General features: G+C 43.3%; 1 protein-coding gene across 2 annotated transcripts; it reads left to right on the top strand.

The window, feature by feature from the left end:
* The first annotated feature begins 544 nt into the window (after positions 1–544).
* Positions 545–11,818, top strand: Aqp4 (aquaporin 4). Of its 2 annotated transcripts, none has more exons than XM_004654847.3 (5): positions 545–761; positions 4,083–4,497; positions 6,292–6,456; positions 6,723–6,803; positions 10,082–11,818. In XM_004654847.3, the coding sequence occupies exons 1-5, from the start codon at positions 730–732 to the stop codon at positions 10,358–10,360; spliced, it is 972 nt and encodes a 323-aa protein (XP_004654904.1). In that variant the 5' UTR covers positions 545–729; the 3' UTR covers positions 10,361–11,818. The 2 variants fall into 2 exon arrangements, with proteins under 2 accessions (XP_004654904.1, XP_044991321.1); XM_045135386.1 differs by lacking the exon at positions 545–761 and adding an exon at positions 802–881.
* Positions 11,819–13,697: the final 1,879 nt, after the last annotated feature.

Below are 13,697 nucleotides of genomic sequence, written 5' to 3'. Positions count from 1 at the left end.
ACTGAGAATAGCAAATGATATAGTCAGTCCTGCCCCTCAATTTCCTAATATTAAATTTACCTATGGTTCCCGACAATTCTGCCCCATCTAAACCTCTATGCTTTTAAAATTTGCTGCTTCTCACCCAGAGCTTATTATTCATGCCCCGTTGAGGTGCTCACCTGGGAGCAGTCTCATTTCTTGCATTTCTTATTTGTCCTTATTTTTTTTTTTCTTTGTCCCAGTCAACACTGCTACGCTATTAGTGTGGGGCCACGACTGCATATTGGGGTTGCACTTCTGAGATCAAACAGTTCACAGAGAACGCATTGACTGTTTACCACTCACACATGAGTGCCCCGAAGCCTAGAGCTCAATTCATCTCTGTCCCGATTGTTCTCCAATTTCAACAGCAGCTAGTCACAAACAAGACAAATTCTCAGCAAAATGTTTGTGACAGGAAGAACGTAAATAAAAAGTCGTGGAAAACCCTTTGCTGACAAAGATTAGCAGCTCGAGAAATATGATGTCAGTCAATGTTCTGCATTCCTGAAATGCCCTTGTGTCTATAGGGACCAGGCACAGAAACGATGTCAAGTTCAAATATAACTTAGCGGTTGCTACACCATGCAGAATCTTTCCACCCCTGCACTCCAAAAACCCAATCAGACAAGTGGCCGTAATCTGACTCCCAGGAGCACAGGGAGCTGAGGGGCAGGCAATGAGAGCTGCACTCTGGCCAGGGGCGGCATGAGCGACAGACCCGCAGCAAGGCGGTGGCGGTAAGTCCTTCTTTGCCTTAAGGAAACAACACTCAGGGTCAAAAAAGATGGCACTCTTTTATTATAGATAGCCTGTGGAGTTCTCAGGCAGAACCTGGGAGCCAAATCACCACACAGCAGGTGGGTAGTTCTTTAAAGCCTGGGGACTGAGCACGGGAGGAAGGGAAGCATGGACAAGATAAAAGGAGATGCTTTTTAGTAAGGGAAATTATCTCTACTATTTTTTTCATCAAACTGCTCACCTACGAGTGGATGAGACCCCCGTGATCAGCTAGGAAGGACTGTGCCCTGGTTCACTGCAACCCGGTCACGGCAACAAATCCCCTTTGTTCCTGGGGCAAAAGAAGCCAAAACTAATTGTGTTGATTTTCATTTCCAGTGAGTGTGGCTATGCCAGGGAGCGTTGCTGGTAGGGGTTGGGAGGGATGGGGGGCAGAGACTCTGAGCCTTGCTGGGACAAGCCCTCCGCAATGCCAGGCAGGTACATGCATGCAAGAAGTTTTGAGGTTTGCAGCCAGCTATTCTGGAAGATCAGAGTTTTGTGACCTTGAAAAAAAACGAGGAAGGCGGCTAAAATCATCCTCAGTGTATTTTTGCTTTGTTGGAGTGTTTTGTTGTTGTTGATGTTTTTAATGTCTCTGCCTGATGAAAATTTGTAGAGGAAAGAGCCACTGAGTTCTGACATGAAGTCCCTGGAGGAAGATCTAGGTGTGCGGATGTGCAGGGAAAGGACTTGAGGAACTAAGATAGGAGGGGTGTCACAGGTAGGCTGGCTTTTCCCAGGGCCGCCTCCCCTGGGTGCCCTGCTGCTGAAAAGGGACTGTTTCCTGCCCACCCAGCATCCTGCACTTCCTGCTGTGTCTTCCCCCCTTTCCCACTAAACTAGGGGTACCGGCTGCTGCACCTTACCCCTTGTCACCTGCCCCGTCCCTGGCTACTGGTGAGTGCAGAAGTAACTCCCTGCTGTCTTCCCTCGCTCTGTTTTCAATCTGTGGCTTCTCCGAGTTTCTCCCCCTTGGGGACATTGTCACGTCTCTCCCAGGGTGCTCTATGGGCCCCATTCCACCTGCTGTTTTCACCTTTACCTCCATATCCTCTAAGGAGCATGATGTCACTGCTGTCCTGACTGGGGTCTTTCATAATTACATGATTCGCTGAAAGGATTTTGCTCCGACAGAGGACCTTTAGGGTATGACTGGAGGTGGGGGTGGACAGGAAAAGGGTTTCTCTTTCCAAATAGGAAGCAGAGATCCATTATCAAAACCAGGGCCAAAGCTGAGGTCCTAAAGGTGAAGGGAACCTCCCACCAGCCCCTTGGTGGGGTGCAGTGTTTGTCACTGCCCGCGCAGAAGCCCCAGCTCCTCAGTACAGCAAGGAGTGTGTATAAAATAAGGGTCCCAGGAGATGTCAAAGAAGGGACAAAATCCCTAATCTGTTTTAACTCCTTGCCTTTCTTTTTTATTTTTTTAATTTTTATTTATTTATTTGAGAGTGACAGACACAGAGAGAAAGACAGATAGAGGGAGAGAGAGAGAATGGGCGCGCCAGGGCTTCCAGCCTCTGCAAACGAACTCCAGACGCGTGTGCCCCCTTGTGCATCTGGCTAACGTGGGACCTGGGGAACCTAGCCTCGAACCGGGGTCCTTAGGCCTCACAGGCAAGCGTTTAACCACTAAGCCATCTCTCCAGCCCCCTCCTTGCCTTTCTTGACCAAACTTTTATACACTCCTTTGTGATTAGAGTCTGCTAATTGCTCTCTAGAGAGTTTCCTCACGATTATCCCAGGCAAAGGGTGAAGATAGAATGTTTTAGATAAGGGAGGAACCGAACCCGGGGTGATTACCCCTCTCAAAGGGTAACTTAGCCATTTCCTGCGGGAGCAAGCTGTGGCATTACAATCCCCACCCTTCTCAGCTCTGCAGACACTAAGGAAAGCAAATTACAGGAGAAAGTGTGTTCCTCGGCAGAGGCTGGCTTGGGGCTCACCACCTCATAACCCAGTCCTCCTCCCCCTCCACAAACTCCCCAAGGCAAGGAGCTCTGAGCTCCAGGGCCAAGCCCGCACAGGGGAGGCCAGAACTGTCTCTGGCCACACCCCTCTTTCCTAGCTGCTCTTCCCAGCTCTGTTGCCTTGGGGCAAAAGGGGAGCCCAGGACCAGCTTGCATAACTTGGACTACAAGAGGTTTGGGAGTTCATGGAAGGGGCACCACTAAAGATTGAGAGACAACTGGGGACCGGGGAGGTGCTGTCCTGTCCCCCAAAACCCCTTAAAAGCATCTCTCACCCCCTTGCCTCTCCCCGTCTCGTGCCAACACCCCACCCCCCAGTCCTCACTGACAGGCTGTTGTTGTTGGTTCACCTGGCCTCTGCCCGGGAGTCTGGCACTGGCGACTGAGGTCCCACGCCCTCCCCCCACAGGGGCAAGTAAGGCTCCCCTGGAGCCTGAGGCTGTGAGGTCCCTACATCTTGGGGCCAGATCCCCCAGGACAGAAGGTCTTTCAGGGTCCCTCTGCAGGCTCCTGAGGCTGGCAGCTTGCTTCCTCCTGGGCCAGGGGACAGAGGGACAGAGGGACTGTCCCTGTTCCAACTGAGTCCCTGCCTGTCCCCACATCCTTGCCAGGCCCCAGGAGTTCCTCTGAGTCTGGAAGACATTCCCTGCCTTCCTAGCAGAGACTTTCCCCCAAACCCACACGCGGTCTTCTGCTGGAGTGCAGAGGGTCACAAATCCACTTTTTTTTTTTCAAAATAAGTTACAAAGTGAAAAAACTAAATAATAAAAAAAGAAAGCTTTCTGTTCAAAACGCAGGCGCTAAATGTAGGTGCCTCAGTAGGAGAACGCCTGCTTCTCATGCAGGAAGCTCTGGGTTGATGCCCAGGGGCGGTGGTGGTGGGTGGTGGTGCCTCCCAGTGACCCCAGCACTCCTGAGGTGGAGTCCGGTAACTCTGCAACGTCCTGTGAGGAAACTGACTCCAAGTTACATGTAATTGGTTCTTAATCTCTTAAGGAACTTGGTTCAGACATTTTCCTTTATGGGGACAGCTGGGGAAGTTATCCAGTGAAATTGGGAGATGACTGAATAGATTGGAACAAGCCCCTAGTGAAGACTAGTAATTAGGGACAGTTCCAGAAGCATTCCTCCTTCTTGGTTTGCAAATAATGTCGGCAATCCCTCACCACAGTCACCAGCAAGCCTGTTGGCCTGGCTCCCATGCCCAAAGTTGATGAAACCCTTCCACCTAAAGGGCTGGCTTGACTCTTCCATTGTCCATTTTGTTGTTTTTTTCTTTTTCTTTTTCTTTTTCTATGTTTGTCCTTTCAGTAAGTGTGGCCCTTTGTGTAGACGAGAGGACATCATGGTGGCCTTCAAAGGGGTCTGGACTCAAGCTTTCTGGAAGGCAGTCACCGCGGAATTTCTGGCCATGCTCATCTTCGTTCTGCTCAGCCTGGGGTCCACCATCAACTGGGGTGGAGCGGAGAACCCCTTACCTGTGGACATGGTGCTCATCTCCCTTTGTTTTGGACTCAGCATCGCCACCATGGTGCAGTGCTTTGGCCACATTAGCGGCGGCCACATCAACCCCGCGGTGACCGTGGCCATGGTGTGCACGCGCAAGATCAGCCTCGCGAAGTCCCTCTTCTATGTCGCGGCACAGTGCCTGGGGGCCGTCGTCGGAGCCGGCATCCTCTACCTGGTCACGCCTCCCAGCGTGGTGGGAGGCTTGGGGGTCACCATGGTAGTGGTCTTCTTAAAACTCTTTATTTCCAGGCTGGGATTCCAGGCTGCTTTGCAGAGCCTGCTGAAAGGTGTCCTTGTGGCCCCCAGAGACATTTATGAAAAATGGCTACTTTATGATTCCCGATCAAGTGAAAACCGATGTGGCACGTTAAATAAGATCCACAGGCGAGCCAGGCATGGTGTCACGTGCCAGTAATCCCAGCACTTAGAAAGCTGAGACAGGGAGACCCAGACACCAAGGCCAGCCTGGGCTATATGTAGAGAAAAAGAAAAGGAAATTCATATTGACTGTTGCATGACTTGAATATAACTAAAGTAACAAAAAAATGGTAGCGATTTTTTCCCTCTCTCCCTTCCCAATGTGTGTGTGTGTGTGTGCACATGTGTGCATGCATGTTTTCAGAGAGTCTCACCCTACAGCTCAAGCTAGTCTGGACCTCATTATCTAGATCATGCTGGCATTAAACTCTTCTGACCAGTCTTCTTGCCTGGGCCTTCTGAATGCTGGGATTGTAGGTATGAGCTACTATGCCTGGCTTGGCTATGTATTTATCCTGAGGCATTTTTATTGCAATTATTTGTTCACAAGCAGAAGAACCCCATTTGTTTCTTTTCTTTTTTTTTCCCCCTTGAGGGGAGATAGTGAAGCAGGGTCTTACTCTAGCCTAGGCTGCTCCGGAGCTCACTGGGTACTAGTCCAGGCTGGCTAGAACTCACAGTGAGTAGCTTACCTCAGCCTCCTGAAAGCTGAGATTAAAGGCGTGTGCCACCATCCCCAGCCACTTGTTTCTTTTTATGCGATGAGATTTTAAGTGTTCTACATGAACAGTCACACTTTAAGAATTTTTATTTTTAAAGGTTAATTAGCAATTAACAGTTGATCCTAGCCTCATTCTTCACTGATTAGGAATATGACTTACTAGTTCTATCCAATGCTGACTTTAAGCACACATGTAACATTTAAATTTTAGTTGAGATAAGTATTAAGTTAAACTTGATTGGTGGATTTAATCATTGCTGAATAAAATTATGAATCTCTCAGGAAAGTCTTTTGTAAGCCAAATGCAGCAGTGGCATGTCTTGCTACTGTTGTTGAAAATGACACTTAGCAGCAGAAATGGTGGCACACACATGTGATCCCACACTGTCGACGCTGAGGGAGGAGGGTCGCCATGAGTTTGAGGCTAACTTGGGCTCCATAGTGAGTTCCAAATGAGTCTAGGCTACAGTGAGACTGGCCTCAAAAAAAAAAAAAAAAGAAAAAGAAAAAGAAAAGAGGGATGGAGAGATGGCTTAGCGATTAAGGCACTTGCCTGCAAAGCCAAAGGATCCTGGTTTGACTCTCCAGGATCCATGTAAGCCAGATGCACACAGGGGCGGATGCATCTGGAGTTTGCTTGCAGTGGCTAGAGGCCCTGGCATGCCCATTCTCTCTCTCTCTCTCTCTCCCTCCTTATTTCTATTACTCTCTCTGTTTCAAATAAATAAAATTGTAAAAAAAAAAAAAGAAAAAGAAAAGAAAAAGGAATAAAGAACGAAAGAACATTTTTAATGACACTCAGCACAAAATCCTGGTAGGTCACTGTGAAATCATCTGTAATTATGCCCAAAATGAAAGTAAACGTATTCTTTCTTTTTGGGAGGTGGAAACTTCTGCAATCCCAACCTGAGGTCAGCCGGACAGAAGACTGAGGTTACCTCTCCTTTCCATGCTGATGAACTGTGCCTTTCCCGACCTGCTCTCACTGAGCCAGACTTGCTTCAGTCTTGACGGAGTGTGTTCTCTCTCTAGGTTCATGGAAATCTCACGGCTGGTCATGGACTGCTGGTGGAGCTGATAATCACATTTCAGCTGGTGTTTACTATCTTTGCCAGCTGTGATTCCAAACGGACTGATGTCACTGGCTCCATAGCTTTAGCAATTGGGTTGTCTGTTGCAATTGGACATTTGTTTGCAGTAAGTTTCCAAGTCCATTTAAATAATTGATCCATCTCATTTATCCTCCACCTGAAGGCTGGCCTGAAGGTGCTGTTTTCCAGTGTTAGCCCTTAGGACCCAGCCAGATCTATTCATATTAGATGGTCTTTTGGCCAACTATGTGGTGAGAACATTAATAAAGCGGTGAAATCTTGAGGTTCCTCTGACGTGAATGATACCTGCTGGGAGCCTTGTTTCCAAAAAGTCTGAAGTTGTTTTCTTTCTTTCTTTTTTTTTCCCTGTAGATTAATTATACTGGTGCCAGCATGAACCCAGCCCGATCTTTTGGACCTGCAGTTATCATGGGAAACTGGGAAAACCACTGGGTAATTGTCATGTTGATAGCTCCTGTCTTGTGTTGAGAACAATTATCCATAAGGCTCTCTTCTCAAGATTATTGAGCTCACTAGTTTCTGTTGCATTCCCCCAACTGAGCCTTCAGAAACAGATAGATTTGTGGGGTTTTTTTTGTAAACATTGGTCTGGACATGTTTCTGACAAGCATTGGCAGAATACATTTTACACAGGGGTTTCTTGCGCGGAGCATCCTAAAATCAGAATGGTGTACATAATATACTGTTTGAATAATTGAGAGGAATCTTTCCTACTAACAATAGAAAATAAACTTGTAAATTCAAAAAAGAAGAAATATTTAAAAGCATGGTCCATAACAAAGGTATTTACTGTTTGTGTTTACAAAAGCATAACCCAATTAATACTGTGCAACTTGGAAGCGTTTGAACTGCAGATGGTATGGAATGAATTGTGCGAATGTGTATGTGGTTGTAACCACAGCCACAGCAGGGAAAATAAACGACTGCCAGAGAGGGCACACTTTTAATCTCAGGGCCAACCTACTTATGAATGTGACAGCAGAGACTAGTGATAGACATTCTTAAATATAAAATCAGCTTTGTTTCAATTGTTTCTTACAGCAAAGGAAGTCAACTCCTTCAAGTGACTTATAAACAGTTGTTAAAGTCACTCACACACTAATAAAATAACAAAAACATGAGTCATATATACAGGCCAGCATCAAATCAAGTTTCAGGCTAATTTTTTTTGTTTTGTTTTGTTTTTTCTTTTTCGAGGTAGGGTCTCACTCTGGCCCCGGGCTGACCTGGAGTTCACTATGTAGTCTCAAGGTGGCCTCGAACTCACAGCAATCCTCCTACCTCTGCCTCCCGAGGGCTGGGATTAAAGCCACCACGCCCGGCTGAGGCTAACTTTGATTGCCATTTATATACTATAGATACTGTTTTCCTTTTTAAAATTTGTGAACAAAAGAATTTGTGGTTTGATCCCAGGCATGACCCAAGCAGTTACTCAATTATCGTGTGACAGGCAAAGGAAAAAATGATTCACACCATTGCTGTATGAATTCACTTCTAAGAAAAGTGTACTGAATTTATATAATTTATATAGTTCAATAACAGCCTTGGACCTGGCTATAAAAGACATATTTCAGACACCAGTATGCAAAATCTTGGCCACCAATGCTATTCATGAAACTGGTCATGATATTTTCATTTATGTGTCAAAAGACTTATACTAGCAAAAATGAAAAATGTAAATGGACTTTCTGTAGATCTTACAATAAACAGACAGCTTCTTCTTCCCTAACTTAGTGGCATTTTAGGTTCTTTGCATTTTATGCATGGTCTATATGTTTAGCAGTAAAGTTATTTTAAAAATGTTAAAGTCGCCTTAAGACACATATAACTTTGGGAATAGCAACTTGGCACTGAGATTCATTTTTGAGAATGTGTGGCTGGCTGTCTCCTTCGTCATGTTTTGGGAAGGGTAGTAATGATTTAACAGTGTCTGTTCTCCCTTATGGGATTTGGAGCCTGTGAAATAGTACCAATCTAATGAGATTTTACAAAAGGAACAAAGAGCAAAGACATTTTGAAGAGGGCTCTAGTTTCTACTTTGAAAGGACACAGAGAAGATAAACTCGCTTCTGAGTTCTTTCATGTTCAAGATAAGGCGCTGGGTTCTTCCAGCAGCTCTACCAACTGTTTCCCTGTTGGGGGTATGCGCCCAGCTTCAGCTAAAATCTGGAATGTTCTTTAGATTTTACAATGCAGATGCTAAGATTGATATCCAGAGGGTGTTTTTAAGCAAAAAGCATTCATCATACTTTTCTCCCCCAAATGTGGAAGAAAACAGTACGTGGGGTAAGGAGAGATTTAAAGTCAGACATGCCTGAAATCTCAGCTCACCCAACTTGCAGTGTATGAGATCTTAAACTACCTTGCTATCTTTAACATTCAGTTGTCAAATTGATAAGAGTACAGACTTTAAAAATAATATCCATCTCAAAGGTTACTGCGAGAATTAAATAAGATAATAAGGCGAAAGTGGTCAGTATAGCCAGAGTACCCAAAAAACAGAGGAATTTCACCCAAAAGAATCTATTGGATAAGCACCTAACATTCTATCCATACTATACTCATTCTCAGTCTTATAGATTTTTTGCAGTTCATTCAAAGTCAATCTAGTTCAAGGTTCCAGGTGCATTATTGATATGATGATACTTTCCAGTTTCTCTAATCCTGTATAATAGCTACTTATTAACCGGCCATTGTCCATAAAGTCCATACAGGTTTTGGTTTTATTTTCCACTAAGTATCATACAGAGAAAACTCCCTACAAGAGAAATGAATAGACCATATGGTTTCCAATAAGCTACCAAAATGTAAAAAGAGGAAAAGCATACCTTGTAAGTAAAATAACAATTTATAAGCCAGGTTAGTCAGAGAAACCTCTAGATTTTCTAAGAAGCATTGGATGTACCTGGTTATCATGACCTAGAGGCTATTAAGTACTTTATAAGTAGTATTTCACTTATTTTTCATGCCATCGTTACATACATATCATTATAAACCCCTGCTTTGCAGCCGAACAAAGTGAGACATGAGAGAGAAGTCACTGAGGTTAGCGCTCACGGAATTGTAAGTGGTAAGCTGAGACTACATTGGTCATGCTACGCTAAAAAACTGAAAGTCCAAATGATAAAATATACTCTGATATGGATTATGCAGAAACCCCCAAAGGGAGGCACTAGTGAGTCTAAGAGAAATGCTATCCAGAAACTCGCTTTTTCTCCCCACCTCTGTTTTAGTTGAATTTCTAGGGTTGGGTGGATCTGTGGAACCGCCACACGTGAAGAGTCTTCGGAAAATTGATGAGGCAGCTGTGAAGGTGGACATCGGCGTCCTCAGCACTGTCCACAGGCAGGGGGGTTTTCAGCCCAATGTCTGGCTGGGCTATGTTGTGAGCTTCAAGCCAACCTGAGCCACATGACAAGACTTTGTCTCAAAATAAAAGAAAATCAGAAAATTTGAAAGTATAATTATTAAAAGGAAGAAAACAAAAGAACTAATTATTTCATACATTGTGCTCACAGGTTCTTTAATAATTAATAAATCTCTGGTGTAGACTCCACATAGTGGATCATGTTGTTCCAGTTCCCTTCATTTGTTTTGTACCTACCGCTGCTGTTCTGCAACTTTAACCCAGCTAAGTTCTGTAGTTATGAGCTAGTCATTGAAAGAACCCTTCTCTACTTATCCTCTGTCCTCTTCCATCTTTCTCCCAGATATATTGGGTCGGACCAATCCTAGGAGCTGTACTTGCTGGTGGTCTTTATGAGTATGTCTTCTGTCCAGATGTTGAACTCAAACGTCGTCTGAAGGAAGCCTTCAGCAAGGCCGCCCAGCAAACGAAAGGGAGCTACATGGAGGTGGAGGACAACAGGAGTCAGGTGGAGACAGAGGACTTGATTCTGAAACCTGGAGTGGTGCATGTGATTGACATTGACCGTGGAGATGAGAAGAAGGGGAAAGACCCGTCTGGAGAGGTATTGTCTTCAGTATGACTAGAAGAAAGCACTGAAAGCAGACGGGGCCCCTTAGAACTTTCCTCAGATTTCCTCCCACCCATTAAGGAAACAGATTTGCTCTAAGATTAGACATGTGCAGGGTTGTGAATTCATGTCATATTTTTTCAGTTGAAACAACATATATTTCATTATTTACCAAGAGGGAAAGGAAAATATTATTGTGAATTTAAAGTCTCAAAACAGGAATCGTAATAATGTAGCCCCAAAGGAAATATACATCCACTTTGTCTAATTGCCTTTTATTAAAAAGCAATTGAAAAATGAAGATCAAGCTTTGGTTAAGGCTTGCCTTACCAAACATATAGACACATTTATTATCTAATACCTCTGCTGTGAGAAAATTGGTATTGTCACTTCTCAACTGAAGATTTTTATGTGCATCTTTTGTTGGTGGTGGTGTTTCTTTTGGTGGAGTTGGGATTTGACCCTACAGCCTCCCATATTCAAGGCAAGCACTCCAGCGCTGAGCTATATTCCCAGCTAAAGATTTATTGTATAGGATTCATTTAACAATGAAAAAAATTAAGTATGTCAAAATATCATGCACATTCACAGGACGAAATATAACAAGTTCTTTTGTTAGCAATCTCTTATTAATAAGCTACCTCTGCAAAAGACACATTAACAAGGATCATTGCCATTAGATCATTTGTATGTGTTTCAAATACCCAACTCTTCATGATAATCCTTCTCCCTCCTAAAAATCCAAAATAATGAGACACTAAAACCCAGAAATTTAGGAAGACTATTCAGAAACCTTGTACATGCATTAATTCCATCTCATAAAATATCTGATAAGAGGGATATCTATTGAGACTCAGACTTGAGAAATCTTACAGGGGGGTGGGGGAAAGGTTCCCATCATAGAAAGATCATAAAGGAAAGGAAAATCTGTCTTCTGCCATCAATGGCTGATCTGTTTTCAGTGCACTATATGCAATGAGCCAGCTGAGCTTTTAACCACTCAACCGTCTGACTTCCTTTTAACAATTGGTTGACAAAACTGGGGAGTGCGTTTGTAACATTGACTGTCTATGCTTAAACACTAGTTGAGACATGTTTGACAAGCCCTTGACTAGTTGAGTCCTTTTTGTTGGCTTTTAAGCCCTGCTCACTCTAGAACACATAAACTGTCCTACCCAGTGCTAGCTTCTGCTGCAGTGTCGCTTCTCATATTTGTTGATAAACATCTTTGCTGCAGATGAAAGGACAATTGAGTGAACCAAAGTAAGTGCAAGAGAAGGTCCAACATTCTGCAGAATAAGAGGGGGAGGACATCTGTGTACAGACCTGACTAAATGATCAGTCTTTCATTTGGGAAGACACTGCACACATAGAGCAACATGTTTTTAAAGTGTTCTCTTCACAGGCTAGTATATTTGTTAAAAAAAAAAAAAAAAAAACTTGTGTTTCCTGCACTGCTTTGTTTTTCATCTGTAAAATGTTCTCTGGAAACCCCACACTCCTTCATCCTAACAGTGTGGCCTAGCATTTATCTTAGACAAATAGCTGCAAATGTCAATTTCATTGCACAAAAGTTAGTAAGTAGCAGGAAAGCAAAGATGTATCTCTGCAAGGACTGGCTTGTAATACTTGACAATCTGGGGCTTTCTTCTCCCAGGCACAGTGCCAGCTGTGTGTGACTTTTCACTGTTAATAGCTGTCCTATGGCTGTGGCAGAGAGATAATGGACCACTATTAAACCTGATTTTCTTCGGTGCTAGGAGAGAGCAATGTGCAAGCTAGCAGACCGACATCAGGCCCGTGTAAGCCTGTGAGTATCACTAGCGTGTTTGAGGGCAGGTGCCAAAAGCAGAGGACCCTTCTTCAGGGGTGTGGCCTTGAATCATACTATTCCAGTGCCATAAGGTTATTTCTTGACTGGGTGGCACCCATGGAACTAGGGTACAAATCTCCCAGGGACAGTTTGTGTCTTTAGCCATGACAGGCTGAATAAAGGGTGGGTCAGTTAAAAAGGTAATATCAATCAACCCTCAGCATATATGGCAGTTCAAAATAAATTGAGTTTAGAAGGAAGAATTCAACAAACTTCTGACTATGCTTACAAAATATCAGCTTGTAATTGTTTTTATTCTGCCACACGGTTTACTTAATATGTACTCACATTTACACTGACTTCCCATTAGAGCAATCAAGAAGTTCAGGCTTGCAAAAGGATGGCAAGGAAGAATAAACAATGGTTTTGTTATTTTATTTTATTCCAGCAGCTATCAGAGTACCAGGCACACAGTAGGTAATCAAGATAAGCAAGTTAAGTAAATAAAAAAAATGAATCTAACTTGGAATTTAAAAATATAAATTATTTTATTTTAATTTTTTATTTTGCTCAACATTTAATAAAAGCATGGTTTCCTATATTATTAAAGGGAGGCAATATAAATGTGAAAAACATAGAATTTATTTTTGCATTCTACTATGTTTCAGGGCATGAACTGAATAAAAGCCTTAGCATTCTTTTTCTCTGCATATGAGACAACATATTTTGTATTTCACTCAAGGCTTTGCCAGTAAAAAGTAATGAGATTGTACCTTTCTAATGACATCTATGCAGCAGGGGTCTAGTGCCTCATGAATGGCACCAAATTATCCAAGTGTATTAGGAGACCAGAGCTTTTTTTCCTTTAATCCCTTCTTATTAATGAAGTGCACAGTTCTACTCCCAAGAAATAGCTGTTGACAGATACATAGCAAAGAGATTAGACAGGAAAACCCCAGGAAGCATACATGACTTACACCCAGCCATGGAACAACACCAACTGTTCTTCCCTCAGGAAGAGAGCAAAAATGCCCCAAATGTCAAGGTGGTCCCTAAACTGAATATATATACATATAGTCTTTCAAAATAGTACAAAAGGGAAAGAATCTTTTTTTTTTAAGCATTTGAAGGTTTCTTAAGCACTTGGGGCTCAGATTTTAATGCATGCTTTCATTGCAGAAGACAACATTCTCTTCCAAAAGTCCTAATCTTTTACACTAGAAGAAAGCACTTCCCAGAGGCTAAATCATTGGTAATTTTACAACACCTGTACTTTGTTTAGGCCATTTGACACTTTTCATAGGATCTCCGACTTTCTGCCATCTGAGCTTTTTCCTACTTAGCACTCATAGACACTAGTTAGAACTGCTCCTTGTTGAAGATTTTGCAAGGAGATTAGAAATATGGGGAAAGCACACATAATTGACATGAGCTAATTTGTTAGAGGTCTAATTCCAAAAAGCATTGTATATTCTCGTAGGCCATGAATCCAGACAACATATTCACTGGTTTAAACTCAATAACAGCAAAGAAATT

Source organism: Jaculus jaculus, chromosome 15, assembly GCF_020740685.1.
Source record: "Jaculus jaculus isolate mJacJac1 chromosome 15, mJacJac1.mat.Y.cur, whole genome shotgun sequence".
Lineage (NCBI taxonomy): Eukaryota > Metazoa > Chordata > Mammalia > Rodentia > Dipodidae > Jaculus > Jaculus jaculus.
The sequence above is the reverse complement of the archived record's forward strand: the minus strand, read 5'-3'. Positions and strand labels throughout refer to the sequence as shown.